Source organism: Scyliorhinus canicula, chromosome 5 (assembly GCF_902713615.1).
Source record: "Scyliorhinus canicula chromosome 5, sScyCan1.1, whole genome shotgun sequence".
Classification (NCBI taxonomy): Eukaryota; Metazoa; Chordata; class Chondrichthyes; order Carcharhiniformes; family Scyliorhinidae; genus Scyliorhinus; species Scyliorhinus canicula.
Window position 1 is genome coordinate 29,073,956 of NC_052150.1, and position 22,138 is coordinate 29,096,093.

The 22,138-nt window shown below is 46.7% G+C and overlaps 1 protein-coding gene across 1 annotated transcript in view; it reads right to left on the bottom strand.

Annotated features, from left to right (window-relative positions):
• The window catches only part of znrf2b (zinc and ring finger 2b), a 237,116-nt gene that overhangs the window by 95,592 nt on the left and 119,386 nt on the right, over nucleotides 1–22,138 (bottom strand). Inside the window, exon 2 of the mRNA XM_038796844.1 lies at nucleotides 1,141–1,236. Coding sequence (XP_038652772.1) covers nucleotides 1,141–1,236 — 96 coding nt within the window. The remainder of the gene's footprint in view (nucleotides 1–1,140; nucleotides 1,237–22,138) is intronic.

Sequence of the window (22,138 nt, forward strand, 5' to 3'; positions counted from 1 at the left end):
CTTAGCCTTGATGTACATCCGGACTAGGTGTGTCAAAACAAGAGCAAGTTTCAATAAACTGTTTATCCGTTCACAAAACATCCGGTTTAGGGGAGAAAATCAACAATAGGCGCATTTTAACAGCCTCGTGACGCCCAACTTAGTGTCAGGACGAGGCCGTCGATTCTTACGAGAGACCTCTCGTGAAGATCTATATCTTGCTCTCGTTGGAGGAGATCCAGATATGCTTATTGAAATGCGCCATTAGGCTTATTTAAACATGTGCCCGTCGGATTCTCCCGGTGCCCAGGATTCATCATCTCAGCCTGGGGACTGCGCCAGGGCACCGTTTGGTACTGGGCCACAAAAATGTGGACCAGCCATAATAGCACCTGGGGTGTGTGGAGAAGGGGGGAGTTCTCACATGCCATTGGAGACACCCGGGTGGTCGGGTATTGGGCCGGGTGGCACTCTGGCTCTCCCACTGGCACCCGAGCACATTAGAAATGCCAGCTTGGCACCTTGGTACTGTCAGGGTGCCCAGGTGGCCCGGCTGACAGGGGCACTGTCAGTGTGCCAGGCTGGCAGTACCAAGCTGTCCAGCTGCCAGGTTGACCATGCCAGGGGTCGGGCCGGGGGGGTGCCTTACCAGAGGAGGTGGGGTGAGGTGGTGCGGGGAGGGGGGGGGGGGGGTCTCTCGAACACCAGAAGAGCTACATTGGAGTAAGTGGGGGGGTGTCCGGAGTCCACGGTGGAGTTGCTGGTGAGGTGTCAAAAGATCGGGGCTGCCTTTAAAAATGGTGCCCCGATCCGCGAGTAGTCTCCCTTAAAGTGCTGCCGTGGCGGGAAGTCAAAACACAGCAGAGTGCCATTTAATAGCAGGGTCTTTCTGGGCACTGCAGGCACCAAGAAACTCTCCGCTAAACACGCCAAAAACTGCACATAGATTTTATTTTGGTTGATTCGTGCTCGAGAAGTCTGCTGCTGACAAAGCCATACACAGTGTAAAGATTAAACTGCACCGGTGTCAAAATGAGCTATTCACGGTAGCACGCAGATGTGATGGTGATCGCAAAATGTGGTATTTTGGTGACCCATTTAAGAGTACAGTGGCCTTTACAAATTGAGGTTCAGCATATTCAGTAAAATGAGGCTTCTTACCATTATAGGTCACTCTTGGTTTAGTCAGACACATCACAAGGTGTAAATCCATTTCATCCGTAGAAACAAATTTTGAGCACACAGGACACTTGAAACCTGGTTGAGAGAAAGAGCGGGACAAAATTAAACTTTATCCAAATTTAGATCAACAGGGAACGCTTTAATTTGATGCACAAACACTTCATATTGATCAACAGACGATTGTGACGCACTGAAGTATCGGCAAACCTGAGGGACAACTGCACGATAGGCATTTGTCCAACTGAAGCTAACCCTTTGCTCAAGGCAGAGCAAGCTGCTTTGTCCCACACCCTCAATGCGTTTCAAAATAATTGCTCAATTTAAAAAAAAACAACTTTAAGAGATTCAGAGAACAGAAATTAATAGTTCTGTGGCATAGAGGGCAATAATCCACCGCTACACTAATAGAGCAGTCAACAGTTAAAAATTAGCAATGAGACTTCATGGCAATTTTATTTTCTAATCAGTCGGAGAAATTGAAACAAACACTGAGAACATTCTCATGGTGATGGAGTGACACCACAAAATTTTGCTAACTGCCTTTCCTGAAGGCCTCACTGAAAAATGCACCTCTTCTGGCATTAATGCTCGAGTGGGACACGGAGGTCATGGGAATGGTGCATTCTCTCGCCCCCAACCCGTTCAGAGGCTGTCGATAATGTACCGACAGGAACGGAGAGCTTTGCTGTTACAATCTGGGCAGGTACGTTCATCAGATCACCGAGCAAAATCACCTGGGCAATGGAACTCTTCTCAAAATAGAGGCCCAGAACGTGCTGGAGTTAATTAGACTTAATCTTGCACCTTTAACTTTTTACCCAGAAATCTTCCAGAAGTGTGCACTGATAACATCATAGCAAAGGCAACAAACAATGTATGGCCTTAACCTGGGAGAAGAATTGAGAAGTAAACAGAGAAAGGAATTCAACATAAAATCAGGTACAACAAGGGAAACAGTGAAAGGAAGGGTGTGATTGGATTAACTGGGAGGGAAAAGAGGCTGGAGAGGTAATGTAAGAAAATCATGTAAAGAGTTTTGACTTCAAATTTTAAAAAACAGTTTTCACAATTCGCAATCTAAAGGAATGAGTTCATGGGCGGGATTCTCTCTGCCCGGGGCCGGGCCGGAGAATCCCCGCGAAAGCCCGGCACGCCCCCTGACATCAGCACGCAATTATCCGCAGAACGGAGAATCGGCGCCATTGGCAACCTGTGGTTGGCGCGCCGCCAGTCGCGGGCCGCTCTACGCCGCTGGCCCGCCGATTCTCGGCCCGGGATGGGCCGAGCAGCCGTAGTGAAAACGCCGGTGCCGTCCACACTTGCTCGCAGCCGGCGGGAACTCTGCGTGGGAGGGTCGGGTAGCGGCCTGTTTGCGGGACGGGTGGGGGGGGGGTGGCCTCTGATGTGGCCTGGCCCGCAATCAGGGCCCTTCAATCGGCGGGCCAGCTTCTCTATCCCCTGGCCTCTTTTCTTCCGCGCTGGCCCCTGTAGCCCTGCGCCATGTTGCGTCGAGGGCGGCACGTTGAAGGAGGCCACAGCGCATGCCCCCAACAGGCTGCCCCCGGACCCTTCCACGTCGAGGTCCCGCCAGCAAAGAGCAGGTTAGAATGGCGCCGGCGGGACTCGGGTTTTCTATGACGGCCGCTCGGCCCATCAGAGGATCGCTCTGCGGAGAATCGCGTCCTGGCATCGGGGCAGCGTGGCGCGAATCGCGCCGGACGCGGCGATTCTCCGGCCCGGCCCAAGGAAATCCGACCCCCCCATCCTTGTGAACGGCCAATGAGTCACGAGTACAGGGAAACATGACGCAAATGGCAAAGTCTTTGAAGATTATTCCCTCAGCAAACAAAACTTACCTAATCAAAACTTTCCAAAACCTAATGCTCCTTGGACTTACCTTCTTTTCAACCAATTGTGTAATGGCTAACTGAAGGAAATTTCCATGTCTACTGATTATAATCCAAACCAGTTTAACACTAAGCTATCCTAAAATACAAAATACTGTTCATGCCGGACTCTGAAACAAAAATGGCTGCAAAAACTCGGCAGGTCTGCAGTGTTAGTGGCGAAAGCTTTTTCTTTAGTATTTTTAAAGTGCCCAATTCTTTTTTTTCCAATTAAGGGGCAACTCAGCGTGGCCAATCCACCTAACCTGCACATCTTTGGGTTGTGGGGGTGAGACCCACGGCAGACACGGGGAGAATGTGCAAACTCCACACAGACAGTGACCCGGGACCAGGATTGAACCCAGGTCCTCGGCGCCGTGAGGCAGCAGCGCTAACCACTGCGCCACCGCGCCGCCCCTGTGGTGAGAGAATGAATGTTTTGTGTCTGGTAACTCTTCTTCAAAGCTAAAAGAGAGGTAGAAATGTGATGTGCCTTGGCTATACTAAGTGCACATACAAAAGACGAGCATCAATTATTAAAATTGAATGACTTAAAAATTCCAATTTTACTTCAATGAATCCAGTATTTTTCACGTTAATGGAATAAATTAAAAATCTTCCAGCCTTGCCCATTATAAATACCTATGATGACGTTTATCATGGAAACTGCCTACGTAAACTTGTAATGCTGAATACAGAGAATGCAATGCCACCCACGAGAGGGAGGGTACCAGGTTTACATAGACAATTGGCATTATAAATGCGGGCACAGGAATTTAGAATTGAAATAAAGGGGAACCCAAGACATTAATTGATGGTTGAATTATATTTGTAAATCTTAATAAAATGATTTCTCGCTGCCCTTTAACTCCACCACCACAATGGTCTTAATTCTGTGTGTGTGATGCCAATAGACGTCAACTAATGATGTGATTTATATTATGCATTTTTCCATACAAGTAAGTTCTATCATTTTGCCAAGGCCACGACAGAAGAGAAACAGCAGAGCAGAACAAATGTATTCATGTAACAAAGAGCACATTTTTAAAAGTAAGATGAAAGCACAGCTCAGTTAATGATAAACTGAGCATTCTTGTAAATCAAAGTACTACGCAATGGGGATGTTTAAAGAACATCAACATGTTTAAGAGAAGCACCTACTTTGCCTTTACAGTCGTGATGTTTTTACTATATTCAGCAACACTTGTATTTGAATAACAATAGATTTCCCACTCCTCTAATATATTTCACACAAAGTACTAACCAAAACTGTCTTTGGAGTTGGGAAGGCAGATTCAACTCATCTCCACCACTCGCACTTACAGTGACAAGAAAAGGAGGAAATCAGCCAAGCTTTGCATTTCCAATTACAACGCAGCGGGACAAGCTGGGTCTTGGCTCAGTGGTAGCTCTCCGCCTTTGAGCCAGAAGGTTGTAGGTTCAATTCCACTAGACAGATCCCGAGTATATAACCTAGGCTTACACCACAGTGCAGTACTGAGGGAATACTGCACTCTCGGGAGTTTGACATTTGGGAGAGTCACGAGACAAATGTCACTTCTGCCATCTCTGGTGGATGTAAGAGATCCCATAGTATCTTTTGCAGGGGCCCAGGGGAATTCTCTCTGGTGTCCTGACCAATATTTATCCTCTCGACCAACACCACAAAACACACCATGCTGCTCTTTTAACTTATTGCTGCTAGTTCCCAAATTAGCTGTTGAACTTCCCAAAATAAAAACAGTGACTACGCTTCAAAAAGTACTTAATCGGCTATAGCCACGATTTAACGTGCAAAAAACAGAGTCCCATTTTGGGTGCATAAAGCGGAGTGTTTCCCGGCGCTAACGGTCTCACTATCTAACGGTCCACTCCTCCTCTCCTCCCCCACACACACACTCACCCCCTCTCTTAAGGACAGGGCACCCAGGACCCAATCCCTGGCATGGGCAGCCTGACTCCCAGGCATCTAGTGCCACCCAGGCACCATAGAACATAGAACTTACAGTGCAGAAGGCGGCCATTCGGCCCATCAAGTCTGCACCGACCCACTTAAGCCCTCAGGGTTAACGCTGCCAGGGTTTCTGGGTGGCAGTGACAAGGTGCCAGGCTGACAGTACTAAGGTGTTTGGGTGCCAAATGAAGTGCCAGAGTGCCACCCTGCCCTGGCCCCAACCACCCCTAGGTTTCTAGTGGCCTGGGCTCTTCCCAGGTGTTGTACGCTTTGTCCACGTTTGTGTGAACCAGTGCTAAATGGCACCATGGCGAGGTCTCCCAGGAGAGGCTGTCGTTCACAGGCCTCGGGAGAATCCGGCGTAGACATATTTAAATGAGCCAATGTATATCTGGATCTCGGGGCAGCACGGTGGCCTAGTGGTTAGCACAACCGCCTCACGGCGCTGAGGTCCCAGGTTCGATCCCGGCTCTGGGTCACTGTCCGTGTGGAGTTTGTACGTTCTCCCCGTGTCTGCGTGGGTTTCGCCCCCACAACCCAAAAATGTGCAGAGTAGGTGGATTGGCCACGCTAAATTGCCCCTTAATTGGAAAAAAAATAATTGGGTAATCTAAATTTAAATTTTAAAAAAAATGTATATCTGGATCTCACCCAGCGAGGGCAAGATACATATTGCGACATCTTGCGAGATCTTGTGAGATCAGTCAAGACTTTCCAAGCATCGCAAATCTCACGAGAGATCTCTCACGAGATCCAACGGCCTCGTCGTGTCATAGAGTCAGGTGTGATGGGGCCGTTAGATTGCGTCCTATAAATCACCTTGCAACATCCTGACGGTGAAAGGAGCTGTATAAACACAAGTTTATGCTTTCTTTATAATTCACCAATGACACTGCAATGTCAAACATGTGATTCACACAAATGGGACAGATGTGCCTGCAATCTTCTCATGCCAACCACACAAGCCTTTGACATAGTACAATTAAAATCAACTTATAACCATCTTGCGCTTTCAAGATACCCAAATATCCAGAGATGCTTCACGGCAGCATTACCAAGCGCAAAGATATATTAGAACAGGTAGCCCCAAAAGTTTGTTCAAAGCGGTAGGATTTGAGGATCGATTTAAGAAGAGAGAAATAGACAGAGGGAGAAATTTATGGAGACATTTCCGGGACAGCTGAAGGTATGTCTGCCAATGATGGGCAACAGAAATCAGGAGTACACAGGAGGCCAGAATTCGAGCAGGGCAGAGATCTAGGAGGATTGAAAGAGGTTACATAGGGAGTGGGCACAGCTCTGGTAAATATGATATATATATTTTTTTTAAACTTGTGTATTCCAGATGCCTGACTGTGCCGAGGCTTTTGTTTTGGGTTATATTGCAGACAACTATACAGTGGGGCTAAAGCCAACCAATGTCTAAGTGGATGTACCATCACCTGGCACTTGCTAAAACATCTGGAGGCTCATCATTAGCCAAGTCCAGTCCATGAATGCCTTTGCTGATTAGGTCTTCCAAAAATCTGCTGTTTATATCCGACATCACCCGAGTCCAGTTCACCTATCACCCGGTGCTTGTTCACCCAAATTGACTCTGGGCCTGGCAACAAATCAATTTTGTCTTCTCACCCGTCTGTTCAAAACCACCGATGACCTGACCTCTTGCTGCCTAACCCTAAACCCTCTCGGCCTGTAATTACCACACCCCCGGGCTGAAGGCGAAACAGTGGAGTGACTGCTTCAAGCATGCCCACTTCCAAAACAAACCTGGGCTGTTTGGCTGTTTCTCTGCTACTCTGGTCTTGGCAAAGGACACCGAATATCTAACAAATGTACTTAAGAGCCTGAGGTGGGAAGCCAGCACTTAAACCAAACATGAACATAACTCTAACTCCCCACTCAAAGTTTGGCAGGGTAAGGTTGAGTGAGGAGAAAATTAAAAATCAAGCACAATTGTATCATTCTTCCTGAAATAATTCTGGCCCACTTTTCAGTCTCCTTCGGAGTGCCCTTGCATATATGGAATTCAGTTTTCACAGAAGCAAGCTGCACAGTAAATGTTTATAATTTATGATGATATTCATAAACCTGGCTGAATTCCCTTAATTAAAATAACATCTTTATTTTACAGCCCACCCCCAGTTCCCTTGACGGGCTTGCCTGGCAGATAGTGCATTATCTAAAACAGAACTAAGACATTCAGTGGCTCCGATAGTCTTTTAGCAATTGCTCCAGTGCTTCTCCTGGACAGCTAATGGCAGCTGCTGACTGGAGGCAAAAGTTCACCACTTTAACTATTCAGTACCCCGTACTCCTTCCAGGAACTGACACCGATAAGAACAATATCATCTCGAGCAAACCAATGTGCTGAGCTTCACACAGATTATGCCCTCTCCTCTGGATTGTGAATGATAAATCCATCAGTTAATTCTTTCCCGCAGAGGGCTGTAGAGTTTGAATTGTTAACCATGTTCAAGGCTGATATTGACAGGTTTTTAGTCAGAAAGGTAATCGAGGGTTATGGGGATAAGGAGGGAAAGTGGAGGTGAGGGGTTATCACATGGGATCAGTCATGAGGTCATGTTGCAGTTGTACAAAACTCTGGTGCGGCCGCATTTGGAGTATTGCATGCAGTTCTGGTCGCCACATTATAGGAAGGATGTGGAAGCATTGGAAAGGTTATGGAGGAGATTTACAAGGATGTTGCTTGGTATGGAGGGAAGATCTTATAAGGAAAGGCTGAAGGACTTGAGGCTGTTTTCGTTAGACAGAAGAAGGTTAAGAGGTGACTTAATTGAGGCATACAAGATGATCAGAGGATTAGATAGGGTGGACATTGAGAGCCTTTTTCCTCGGATGGTGATGTCCAGCACGAGGGGACATAGCTTTAAATTGAGGGGAGATAGATATAGGACAGATGTCAGAGGTAGGTTCTTTACTCAGAGAGTAGTAAGGGTGTGGAATGCCCTGCCTCCAACAGTAGTGAACTCGCCAACACTAAATGCATTCAAATGGTCATTGGGTAGGCATATGGACGATAAGGGAATAGTGTAGAGGGACTTTAGAGGAGTTTCACAGGACGGCGCAACATCAAGGGCCGAAGGGCCTGTACTGCGCTGTGATGTTCTATCTTCTATCATCTCATTGAATGGTAGAGAAGACTCGATGGGCCGAATGGTCCACTTCTGCTCCTACATCGTAATTTTGTACGTGAAAAATCCTTTGAGAATATTAAGAGCCTCTCTCTCTTCAGTCCCAAAATACGAAACCAAAAAGTGGGAAAAATCCATCCGTCAACTCCTGTTCTATCTTTTGGAACATTAAGCATGTCAATTGCTTGAAGTCAGTTACCATAAATTCATGATTCGCATTCCAGCTCACTGAACAGCAACTTGAATGTTATCTCGTACCTCTGAACTAGAAAAACATCCCAAGGTAAAGCACAGGGGTCAGAATTTTTTTTTTAAAGGGAGACTAAGCTACAGTCGAAAATATGAGATGGGGTGACCTAAAGCTTCCTTAAAGTGAAAGGATTTATGAAGGGCCTGGATAGAAGTGAGGGAGAGGCAGAGAGGGAGAGAGAGAGAGAAAGAGAGAGAAGGATTGTGGGGGGGGGGGGGGGGGGGGGGGTTGTTAAGGAGAGAAGTTCAGACAGAGTGAAGGAACTGAGACAACCAGTGTGAAGTATGAGGGAGGATGCAGCATAGGCCAGAATCAAGGAACAGGAGTCTTGAAGTAGGTTCTGGAGCTGAAAACTCTGGTGCGACCGCATTTGGAGTATTAACCAATAGGTCAGTAAGATAGGACACGACCAATGGGCATTCAAGATTAGGTTAGAATTGCATGGGCGAAGCCTCGGGGGGACCTAAACACAAGAACAAAATTTCAAACTTTCTATTTAAGTCGATGTGGGTGTGACAATAAGTGAAATGTTCAGAATACAAAAGGGTTAATGGCATATCATATTTATCCACTAGATGGAGCTAGATGCAGAACTATATAAAGCACTGACTCACAGGCTTCTAGAAGATAGCTGGAGAAGAGCAGTGAGAGAGAGTACAGAGTACAGTTATAGAGTGTAGAGATTAGTGTGAGTAGAATATAGTTTGTAGATTACTAGATAATTAGAGTAAGTGGCCTCTTTTGTTATGATCTTGACGTAGAATAAGCTGCTTCCTTGATGTACACTCTGACAAAGGAAGGTTCAGACTTGGAGATAGCTTTAATACATTTATTAAACTATTAACAATTCTCCTACTTGGATTCAACTCTCCTATTAATCCTGCTATAGGTACTCAGACTACCTAACCAGTCTGCTACAATCCACGTGGGTGTGATGTTTTTCAATCAACCCTGTGTACTCACTAAATGTCTCCACTGGAAAGAGGAAGATCATGTGTGCTGTGTCCTTTATATATGGCTTGGTGTAATGCTCTCCTGTGGTAGTGTCACTTCTGTGTGTGTCTTGAATGGCCATTGGCCGTGTCCTATCTTACTGACCTATTGGTTGAATGTCTGTGTGTCGTGTCTCTGGTGCTCCCTCCAGTGTTTATCTAGTCTACGTGTATTTACATTAATCCCTTGTGTATTTACAGTGATGCATATCACCACATGGTCGAGCTTTAATAAGTAGTGTAAATAAAAGTTAGCTTTGTTAACGAATTACATTTCTGTGGTCTTTGTGAACACTACAACATCCATCCTGATAACAGAATCACAATGAACACCACAGTCGGTCCCAGACGTGTTCCGAAGAAGGACCATGATGAGAGGGGCAGAAGCCCAATCTTTTATTTACTCATTTGGCAACTGCAAATCCCCAAATTTGTTTCTCTCTCCACAGATGCTGCCAGACCTGCTGGGCACTTAAAACAGAATAACTTTGGCCGTACACAGCAAGGACAACGACGCTGCCGGGTTTCTCATCACTGTGTTCTGAAACTGTCATTTAATTTAATGAATTCAGTAAGTCAAGATGCACAAACCACGCTGCCAGAATTCAAACTGTTTTCTGTAGGTTTATGTGATATAATTCAGCAGTGAGGAGTCAAGATCACTCACTTAGATTATTCTTCTGAATGCTCATCTTGGCTTGCAGATTGTAAAGGAATTAACCAGGGACTATTCGTTTGCAATGACCACGTCATTTCACAGAAACTTCAGGAAAAATAGATAGAAAGCAAAAGCCATGGGGTGGCCCACATCCAATTTAGGGGTTTACTGGTTTAGCACAGTGGGCTAAACAGCTGGCTTGTAATGCAGAACAAGGCCAGCAGCGCAGGCTCAATTCCCGTACCGGCCTCCCCTAACATAAGTCAGATTGTGGTGACTAGGGGCTTTTCACAGTAACTTCATTGAAGCCTACTTGTGACAATAAACGATTATCATTATTATTAATCCATTGAGGACAAGGATGATGGGCAAACAGAACCTAGTACAGGAGAGGGTAAGCGCAACAGTGTCGGATGAGTTGGTCTGTAGTGAATGGCAAACTGGAGGCCAATCAGTTGGACTAATTGAGTCTGGAGGTAAGAATGATTCAGGAAGGGATGGCTGATATATAGGTAAATGAAGCAGATGTTATGAAAGTGGAAGCAGCTGGTTTTGTATTGGGGAGGGATATGGAATTGTTCGGGGTCAAAAAGGATGTGAAAGAAATAGAATTGAGTGCGATCAGAATACATATGGAAGGAGCAAAAGAGATTGAAGAGGAAAAGGAAAACAAAAGGGCTTGCCTACACAATGCCTCTCATAACCACTGAATATCCCCAAGTGTTTTACAGCCAATGAAATACTCTTATTACTTAAGAGTAACTGTACAATACATAGAACATACAGTGCAGCTGGAGGCCATTCAGCCCATCGAGTCTGCACCGACCCACTTAAGCCCTCACTTCCACCCTATCCCCATAACCCAATAACCCCTCCTAACCTTTTTTGGTCACTAAGGGCAATTTATCCTGGCCAATCCACCTAACCTGCATGTCTTTGGACTGTGGGAGGAAACCGGAGCACCCGGAGGAAACCCACGCCGACACGGGGAGAACATGCAGACTCCGCACAGACAGTGACCCAGCGGGGAATCGAACCTGGGACCCTGGCGCTGTGAAGCCACAGTGCTATCCACTTTTGCTAATGTGCTGCCCTACAGGAAGCGCAGAACCAATTTGGGCGCAGCAAGGCCCCACAAGCACCAATGTGACAATGACCGCATAACCTGATTTTAGGTCTTGATTGAGGAATAAATATTGGCCAGGGAACTAGACGATTCACTATCCCTTGCCGTGAAAAAATGATGCATCTCAGGGATTGCGAGAGATTCCCTTGCGAATCCCGCTATTGGACCACCATTTTGAGCGGGCTGCTCATGACACAATTCTGCCCCCTACCAAACCCCCACATTTCAAGGATGGAGTAAACCTCACAGCAATGCCCTACCAGAGAGCCTATTACTGAGCCCCACACCAGAGTCCCCTCACAAAAGAGCCCCCCACCAGAGACCCCTACCAGAGACCCCTAATACAGAGACTTCCACCAGAGACCCCCCATAAGAGAAACCCCACCAGAAACCCTCTCTTTACGGAGAACCCCACCAGAGACGCCCTATTACAGAGACTCAAACTGATTGACTCTTATTACAGAGATACCTGCCTGGAAGCTAGAGAGAACCCCAGACATAGGCAGTGAAAAATATCACTGCTTTAACAATCACCTGTGCAATATACCTGTTGGCTCAGGCAGAGGAAGCAAAACCTGTAAATTCCTAAAGCGCATAAACCACATCAGCTGGATTTAACCCCCCTTGGATCTACGGTCTGCAAGGCTTTCATTCACATTAATGGGAATTGTTTTTTACTAGGCTCTGATTGACAGCTTGCACACAGCCAGCTGTCTGAATTTTTAATTGAAGTTCCCTTCATGCTTGAATTGATCTCAAGTGAAACTAAGCACAATGTTTATAAACATCTAGCTGTGATCGACAGCTCTTGGACCACATCACAGGCAGTTAAGTGCTCTCACTTCCTCTTTTACACTTCAGAAAACATTCAACTGCTTTATTAGATGTGGTTCAAGAGCTGACAATTATTGCTGGTTGTTTATAAACACTGCAGTTAGTTTCACAGTTACACATTCACTGAATGTTTGGGGTTTTCTGGAAGTGAAGGTGTGAAGTTGGAAGAAGGAGATATTGGTAGAGATACTCTGATTATGATAGGTTTTGGAAGAGTGGAACCATGTGAGAACAGTAAACCTCACAGCAATGCCCTACCAGAGACCCTATTACTGAGCCCCACACCAGAGACCCCTCACAAAAGAGCCCCCCCACCAGAGACCCCCCATTACAGAGACAATGTGCAAGAGGTGTCGATAGAATCAAACAGCAGGGAGAGAGATTTATCTTATTGCACCTGTGACAGGTCTTTGAAAGTTATTCAATTAGACATAGTCCCCTGCTCTTTCCCTATTAACATGTGTTATCTGTCCCGCTACCATGGCTACATTCGCAGCCAGGTGTCCCTGGAGGGGGAGCACATGGTATCCACTGGCATCTTTGAGACCTTTCATGCCCGTTGGGCACCACAAGGGCGGGGGTGCCTTATTGACCTGTTTGATCACATTTTGGTTCAATGTTTTAAATCTCATTTGTGATTCACATTTTTTTTTAAAAGGCAGTTTCGCTTTAAGGGAATGTCCCTTTAATTTGTCCCTCCGTTTACTTGATTCTGTTTACTTGGGTTATTTATGTTGATCAAAATAGTTGGATAAGCACTGCGTGACCGACTGTGTCAAAGGCAGTACGGAGGTCAAGGAGAATGTTTCAATATGATGAGAAGGACAGAAGTCCAACCTTTTATTTATTTAGCGAATGCAAATCCCCAAAGCCTGCTAATTTCCTGAGATTACAGTGATTATTCTGCCACTTAGTTTGTAGAGAGGACACTGTAGACATCAAATTGAAACAGGACAATGCACTTGTTCTGTGAGCCAACAATAAATGAAGACAATGGAGAGCGGGGGACACAAATGAGGGTTCAATTCACCCACCATGTTGTGCCCAGCGTGGAGATGGACGGAATGGGTGAATCCCATGAGAGCCCCAAATTGTGCTCTGTGCCAGGCCGATCGCAAATCACCTGACTCAGAACGCCCAGCAAGGGCATGATCCAGATCAGTATTTTTAATGGACCATTGGACTAATTTAAATATCCAGACAGCACTTTCACCCAGCGCCCATGAGTCAACGGCCGCGCCTGCGAGACCACAACTGAGCGCCGTTTAGCACAGGTTTCTACAAACATGGACCAGACATGATGGAACCTTGCAGATCATTATAGACCCTGGGTGGTCGGGGACAAGGCAGGGTAGTAGCCTGGTACTCCTCTGGCACCTAGGCACTGCTCACCTGGCACCCCAGAAGTGCCATCCTGGAAGTACCTTGGTTCCAGGGGCACTGCCAGGCTGGCAATGGCAAGGTACCTCGGTGCCAGGTTGGCACTACCAAGGGTTGGGCCCAGGGTGACCTTACTCATTGGAGAGTGGATGAGGGTGCTTCCAGGGGCCATGAGAAGATTGGAGAAGGGTAAAGGGAGTATAGAAAGTGGGGGAGGGCCTGAACGGTGGAGAGGATGTAGAGTTCGGGGTAGCCAGTCAAAATGACAGCCCGATCTGCGAGGGGCCAGACCTGCTCCATTAAAGTGTGACTTTGGTACAGAGAAACTCCCCAAGGCTCAAAAAACCGGCAAAGTGCCAGTGAATAGCGGGGTGAACTCGATGCTGCAGCTGTCGAGAAACACCTCGACAAATGTGCCCGAAAGCCGACTTTGTTTCATGTCCACTGAATCATTCCCTAAATGTTTGCAAAGGACAGGGAGGATAATAGGTAAAAGCTATAGAGAAATGGGTTCAGCGTTAACAAGGGGAGGGGTCAAATGTTACAAATTTCAGGTCTACATTATTCATCCTTTTGGGTTTATCAACTACAGACAATCCTATAAGAGGACCCTTAACCCTATGTTCGGGAGTGTACCCTTTCTGTGCAATGATGAATATGATTGATTGCGTGACTCAGGGCCATAACAGTGAGATCCCTCATGTGAACAACATACTGTAATTTCACATATGCTCCCTAAAGTGTTATTCTCCTTTCTTCTGAAGGGTAGGCCGATATGCATTCCAGCAAGACAAGGAAAATTGCAACCCAAACATTTTACGGGCAGTAGATAATCTATTTCACATTACTCATAGTAACATAGAAATTAAGAAAGTACAACACTCTATTCAAGCCAATCTCACTTTAAAGAGTTGTAATTCCTGAAACTATCCTTCAATTATAATGGTTGGAATTGCATTCCACTTCCAACTTCTGCCAAGTTGCTTCTTCTCCAGCCAGACAAGAAGTAACATTCTCGACCTCTGACCCAGCTCTGTGTTTGGTAGCTGAATTGTCAATTAAAGTTGCTGCTAACATGGATCCAAAGACCCCCTCTGTCATGATATGCACTCATGCACGTAATGAGATACAGACAGGCCGTGACAGACACCCAGTACAGCCAATCAACACACAGGACAGAACACAACCAATCACCAGGCAGAACACTAAAAGGTGGTTTCCTACTATAAAACACACGAACCATCGACACTCTCCCTCTTTCCACTGGTGACAACTGTAGTGACAGTCAGGGTGTATATATCAGTTAGCACCTCCTACATGTGGCTCAGAGCTAGTCTGGTCTAGTTAGTTATAGTAAGCATGCTTAGATTAGTAGAGTGTCAAACCCACAGCGAACTGTGTCCACTGCTTAACAAGATCAATAAAGTATATTAAACTAACATTAAAGTTTGGAGTCTATTTTCAGGTACAACTGCATCCAGTTGCAGTCCGTGTTACCCCAGCGTGATTAACACAACATGGTACTAGTAGTCTACTATCTCTAAGTGGTTTACCTCGAGTGATTCCGTGACGACCAGCAAGTGCCTTCCAACGGCATGGAGAAGATCCAGGCCCCTCCACAGCTATGGATCTCTGGCAATCTCGGCGCCAACTGGCGGGTCTTCAAGTGAAGGTTCCTTCCCTACATTGAGGCCTCAGACCTCGAGGATGCGTCCAATGCCAGAAAAATCGCGATGCTCCTATCAACCGTGGGGGACCAAGCCATCCAGATTTTCAACTTGCTTAATTTTACCGACGGCCAGGACAAGACCAAATTCAAGACCGTTTTGGAGAAGTTTGACAGTCACTGTGAAGTCGAAACAAACGAGACCTTTGAGCGGTATATCTTCCAGCAACGCCTTCAGGGTAAGGATAAACCTTTCCAATCCTTTCTAACTCATCTCTGTATATTAGCGCAGTCCTGCAAATATGGTACAACTGCTGATTCCATGATCAGGGATCAGATCGTGTTTGGGGTGCACTCCGATGCATTGCGGGAGCAACTCCTCAAAATTAAACACATGACCCTGCCAGTCGCAATCGAGAAGTTTATAGTGTATGAGCATGCGAGAAATCGGTACTCCTGTTTCAAATCGGCAGAATACAAAAAACGTGCCTCCGACGAGGCAGAGTGTGTACAAGCCATCGCCCGGATGCAGCGCCTCAGTATCGATGAAAGCGGCCATTTTGCGCGTTTTGCCCGGGGCCCCACGCATTGCGGGAAGCCTGGACATTAAGCAGCCTTGTGCTGGTCTGCACCACCAGTCAAGGGCCAGCAATCCCAACTCCAACGCAAGTAGTAGCACTACGGATCCAGAGGACGACTGCCTGAGCAGTCCCCTATCGTGTGGCTATCATCACTACATGTGAGTACACCTCCTCAAATTCAGCAAGACCCTTATCTATCCTCAATGCGGATTCTGCGGACGGATGGCGTGCTCTCATGCAAGTAAATCAATGCAGCATCCAGTTCAAGCTGGACACTGGTGCTTCAGCCAATCTCAACTCTCAAGCTGATTTTGACCGCATTAAAAAGCAACCCAAAATTTTTCCGCCAGCCTGCCAGCTCCTCGATTATAATCACAGTGCCATAACTGCACTAAGATCTTGTCATCTATTCGTCTCCAACAAGACCATCAATGTCACACTGCGATTCGAAATCATCAAGCCTAATAAGGCATCCCTGCTTGGTGCCCATGCATGCAAGCTGCTCAACCTCGTACAGTGAGTCCATGGCATGTCTTCTTCCAATGTGGATCTTCAGGCTGACATTGATGACATCCTTGCTCAATATCCGGATGTGTTTGATGGAATGGGCACTCCGCCATACTGCTACATGATCTTACTCAGCCCTGATGCCACGCCTGTAATGCATGCACCACGTCGGGTTCTGGCTCCTCTGAAGGAACGTTTAAAGGCATAGCTACAGGAGCTCCAAGAGCAGGGCATCATCTCCAAAGTGACGGAACCGACTGACTGGGTCAGCTCGATGGTCTGTGTGAAGAAGCCCTCAGGAGAGTTGCGGATATGCATAGATCCCAAAGATCTTAACCGGAACACAATGCGAGAACACTACCTAATCCTCAAGCGCGAGGAACTGACCAGTAAGATGGCACACGCCAAGTTCTTCACGAAGCTAGATGCATCGCGTGGTTTCTGGCAGATACAACTGGATGAGTCCAGCAGGAAGCTCTGCACGTTCAACACACCATTTGGAAGGTACTGTTGTAACCGTATGCCATTCAGCATTGTCTCAGCCTCTGAAATCTTCCACAGGATCAGGGAGCAGATGATGGTGGGCATTGAGGGTGTGTGTCTATGTAGATGATGTAATCATATGGTCCACGACCCCTGAGGAACACATATCTCGTCTCAAAAAAGTATTTCTACGTGTCCATGCCAACGGCCTCAAGCTGAACAAGGCCAAGTGCTCCTTTGGCATGTCAACCATCAAGTTCTTGGGCGACCAGATATCCCAGCAGGGTGTGCAACCAGATTCGGACAAGGTCAAGGCCATTAACGCCATGAAGACCCTGGAAGACAAGAAGGCGGTACTACGCTTCCTCGGAATAGTGAACCTCTTGGGAAAATTCATTCCCAACATGGCCTCACACACCATGGCTCTCAGGCATCTGGTGAAGAAGTCCACTGCATTTCAGTGGCTACCCACACATCAAGCAGAGTGGCTCAAGCTCAAAGCAAAGCTCACCACTGCTCCGGTACTAGCGTTTTTTGACCCGGACAGGGAAACGAAAATCTCCATGGATGCAAGCCAGGACAGCATTGGTGCGGTGCTCCTCCAGAGGGATGTCTCCTCGTCCTGGGCTCCAGTTGCTTATGCGTCAAGGGCCATGACTCCTACTGAACAGAGGTACGCTCAAATAGAAAAAAAAGAGTCCCTGGGCCTCCTAACCGGCATTGTAAAGTTCCATAAGGATTTGACTGACATGACATCCAGACTTCAGAACATTCTCCGTTGACTCCGAAGGTACGATTTTGAGTTAGTATACACACCAGGCAAGGAGCTGATAATTGTGGATGCCCTGTCCCGCTCCATCACCTCGCCCTGTGAACAGGTTGACTTCATCCGCCAGATTGAGGCACAGGTGCAGCTGTGTGCCAGCAACCTCCCGGCCTCAGATGAAAGAGTGATCAGCATTCATGAGGAGACTGCCAAAGACCCTCTTCTGCAGCATGAAATGCACCACCTTGCCAATGGCTGGCAAAAAGGGCAATGCCCTCAGTTCGTAATGTGAAGGACGACCTAACAGTAATCAAGGGGATTCTCCTCAAGCTAGATCGTATCGTTATTCCTTACAGTCTGCAGAGCTTAGTGCTCAAACAAATCCACTAGGGACACCTAGGTGCCGAAAAGTGTAGGCACAGGGCCCGGCAGGCTGTCTATTGGCCTGGAATCAACCAGGACATATCCAACATGGTCCACAATTATGCGACCTGCCAGCGTTTCCAGCCTGTTCAAACAAAAGAAACACTCCAGCAACACGAGATCGTTACCTCTCTGTGGTCCAAGGTGTGAATCGACCTTTTTCCCGCCAATGGGCGTGACTATGTGCTCATCATAGATTACTTCTCAAATTACCCGGAAGTTGTGAAGCTGTCACCTCACATCAAGGACAGTCATCAAGGCCTGCAAGGAGACATTTGCCAGGCATGGTATTCCACTCACTGTCATGAGTGACAAAGGTCCCTGCTTCCACAGGCAAGAGTGGTCCAATTTCGCCAAGTCGTACCAATTCAAACACATTACCTCGCAGACCAACGGGAAGGTTGAGAAAGGGGCCCATATGGTGAAGCAACTGCTCTGCAAGACTGCGGACTCTGCTTCTGACTTCAACCTTGCGCTGTTGACATACAGGGCAACTCCTCTGTCCACTGGTATGTCTCCGGCTCAACTCCTTATGAAGGGAGACCTGCGGACGACTGTTCCAGCCATACACTTACCAGACCTGGATCACCTCCCAGTGTTGCAAAAGGTGCAGCAACTCAGAAACCGGCAAAAGCTGACGTACAATGCTCATGCTACCGATTTGCCTGTGCTATCTCCGGAAGATGCTGTTCGGATCAAGCTACCTGATGGAGGCTAGTCAGCTCCAGCTGTTGTTGTTCAACAGGTTGCTCCCAGATAGTTTGTATGGCTGATGGCTCCATTGTCAGGTGCAACAGAAGGGCATTGTGCAAAGTTTCCTGCCCACCACCAGATCCTACTTTTCCATATGTTGTTATGCCTCCTCCAGACACCTCGCACCACGAGGCCACCAATCTGCAGCAATCCGCGCCTGTCAAGGCGCCGTCGTCCCCACCCTCCACCCCTCAGGCGGTCGACAAGGATCAGCCGCAAGCCCCAAAGATTAGACTTATAGACATTTAACCTGTAAATTTTGTTCTGTATCTGCACGCTAGACCCCTCTTATGTATATATTCATCCACTCGTTTTCATCCACTCGCCATTTAATGTAAATAATTCTACATGTAAATACAGTCGCATATGCTCCAAGCAACCAACATTTTTTTTAAAAAAGGGTAGATGTAATGATATGGACTCATGCACATAATGAGATACAGACAGGCTGTGACAGACACCCAGTACAGCCAATCAACACACTGGACAGAACACAACCAATCACCAGGCAGAACACTAGAAGGTGGTCTCCCACTGTAAAACACATGAGGCATCGACACTCTCCCTCTTTCCACTGGTGACAACTGTAGTGACAGTCAGGGTGTATATATCAGTTAGCATCTTCTGCACGTGGCTCAGAGCTAGTCTGGTCTAGTTAGTTATGGTAAGCACACTTAGAGTAGTAGAGTGTCAAACCCACAGCGAACAGTGTGCACTGCTTAACAAGTTCAATAAAGCGTATTGAACTAACATCAAAGTTTGGAGTCTACTTTCAAGTACAACTGCATCCAGTTGCAGTCCGTGTTACCCCAGCATGATTAACATGACACCCTCTACCATGGCATCCATATGGCCTACACTAAGCTCAGTGAAGAGGAGCCATTCTTAAATTACGTTCCATTTCCTTTCTGGAATGCGGTTTCAAAAAACTCAAACAAATACAGAAAAAGAAAAATACAATTCTGCAAGGCATGTCAACGCATCCTGGCTGGGCTAAATATACATTCCCAGATAGTTTGGGTGTGTTTTTTCAATCCGTTTACAGCTGGGCCAGCATTTATTGCTTATCCCTAGTTGCCCCCGAGAAGGTGGCAGACCTGCCTCGTTGAACTGCTCCATTCCACGTGGTGTAGGTTCACCCACAAAGCTGAGAGGGAGGAAATTACAGGATTTTAACCCAGCGACAGTGAAGGAGTGGGGATATATTTCCAAGTCAGGACGGTGTTTGCCTTGGAGGGGAACTTCCAGGTGATGCTATCCCCATGTGTCTGCTGCCCTTGTCCTTTTAGATAACAGCAGTTGTGGGTTTGGAAGGTGCTGTCTAAGGAGCATTGGTGAGTTCCTGCAGTGCATCATACAGGTGATATACACCGCTGCCTCTGTTCAGTATGACTATGTCAGGCTGATGCTTGACTGGTCTGAGTGATAGCTCTCCAAGACTCATGGTGCAGCACACCAGGAGTACGATTGTCAGTACTTGCACCAAAGCTCGACTGGTGGAGTTCCCACTGGGAGGTGTCGGAGCATAATGGTGGAATGGAGGTTCCAGCTTCCAGTCTGTTGATTGAATTCAAATGAGTGCATATCAGCATTTTGCATGTTCCCGCCGACGCAGGGTGGGAAGCCCACTATGGGAAGTGGGACAGGACTGGAGATGGATCTGTCTCCTGACACCGACCCCGTTTTTGGGCCGACATAGGATTGTCTGCCGATCAAGATTCCCAATCTTAGCGGCGGAGAATCAGTCGACAGTCTTCCATGTGCTGTGCTTAATAACACCAAAACCAGCTTGTATTTATATAGAAAGTTTCCCCCAAGATGCATCAGCATGTACAGGTACGAAAAAAATCCATGAAAAGGAATAGATAAAGGAACGGACATCAGGCGGAAAATTGGGATGGATGACCATCAGCTTAGTAGAAGCACAATTTATTTTTTTCCCCCAAAAGATGGTGAAAGGCAGAGAGGAAGAGGTTTGTAAGAAAGAGTATGGTCCAGGGTCCATCAACAACGGGGCAAAGTGAGGAAGGAGGCACAAAAGGACAGAGCTAGAAGCTGGTAGGTTGTGGGAGTGAATACAAGGCCAGAGAAAGTTACAATGCTGGGAGGGGCCAGGCTATGGAGGGGCCGGAAGGTAAAATAAGCATTTTACATTGTGGTGGGACCAGGCCCAATGTCGATCATGGGTGGAGGAAGGCGGAAAGATATGGGTGGGAATTGGCACAGGAGAGGATCCAGGCAACTGTATTTCAAACTAGTTGGAGTTTATTCAGATTGCAAGATGAAGAACGATGATTGACAGATGCTTGGGCACAGGTTGGGAGAGGGGCTGAAGCAGAGTTGGAAAACGCAATGGAGGTGAGCAGCTTTAGACAATGAGAAGGTTGAGAGGTTGTCCATTTCTCTCTCCAAACCAATTTTTCCCAGCCATATTTATGACAAATTATTTATATTTTTGTTCTACTCCCCATAGAAACTCCACTGGTCTGGTGTTTCCACAGGAGAAGTTTATATTTACTGGATGTTTCCACCTATCATGCCTCACTGTGCTGCCTTGTCAAAGGACAGCTGGATGTTGCAGTCCAGAGTGCATCTTGTTCACCTCCTTTTCAAGCATTGTACTGCATTCTCACAGCAGTCAGATATTAACCTAGCTGAGGTACAATCCCACCGTGGTTCATTTCCTGGTCAAGTCCAATGAACTGAACACAAACAAGGGATCCAAACTTCCAACAAGTCCTCTTCATTGACCCCCACCCCGACCCCACCCCGTCCATCAACACCTCAATTTGAAATAATTTGTCCTCGTTTTCAAATCCCTCTATGATACATCGCCGCTCCTCATCTCTTGGCCTCCTCCAGTCTTGCAACCCTTTAAGATCTCTGATTCTGGCTCGTGTGCATCCCTGATTTTCATCAATCCACCACTGATGGCCCTGCCTTCGGCTGCCCAGGTCCTGCACTCTCAAATCCGCTCCCTAAACCTCTCTGCCTTCTTTAAGGCATTTCTTAATAACTATCTCTTTGACCAAGCTTTTTGTCACCTGCCTTAATGTCTCCTATGTGGCTTGTTGTCAAATTTTGTTTGACCACACTCCTGCAAAGCATCTTAGTATATCTCACAATGTTTAAGGTGCTGCGTAAATGCCAAGTGATTGAATAAGGAATGTTGCTGATCTGGTTGACCTAGATTTGCTGGGGCGCCACGTAAAGGACTTAATTTGCTTGACATCAGTTTTATTTTCGTTATGGCAAAGATATCAAGAAGAGATGGGGAAGGAGATAATAAAACAAGTGGCAATTAAGTTCAACACACTTCAGTTGTTCAAAAAATAAATCATATGATCTTTTTCCAGTCTCCTGATAAAGTAACCCCCAAGGACTTGCGTTACAAGAGCTTGAAATGTTATCCCACTGACATCATTCGTCAAAAGGAGTTATAACTGATTTCATTCACAGCCTCGCTCACTACAATCGAGGTGCTTCATAGAATTTACAGTGCAGAAGGAGGCCATTCAGCCCATCGAATCTGCACTAGCTCTTGGAAAGAGCACCCTACCCAA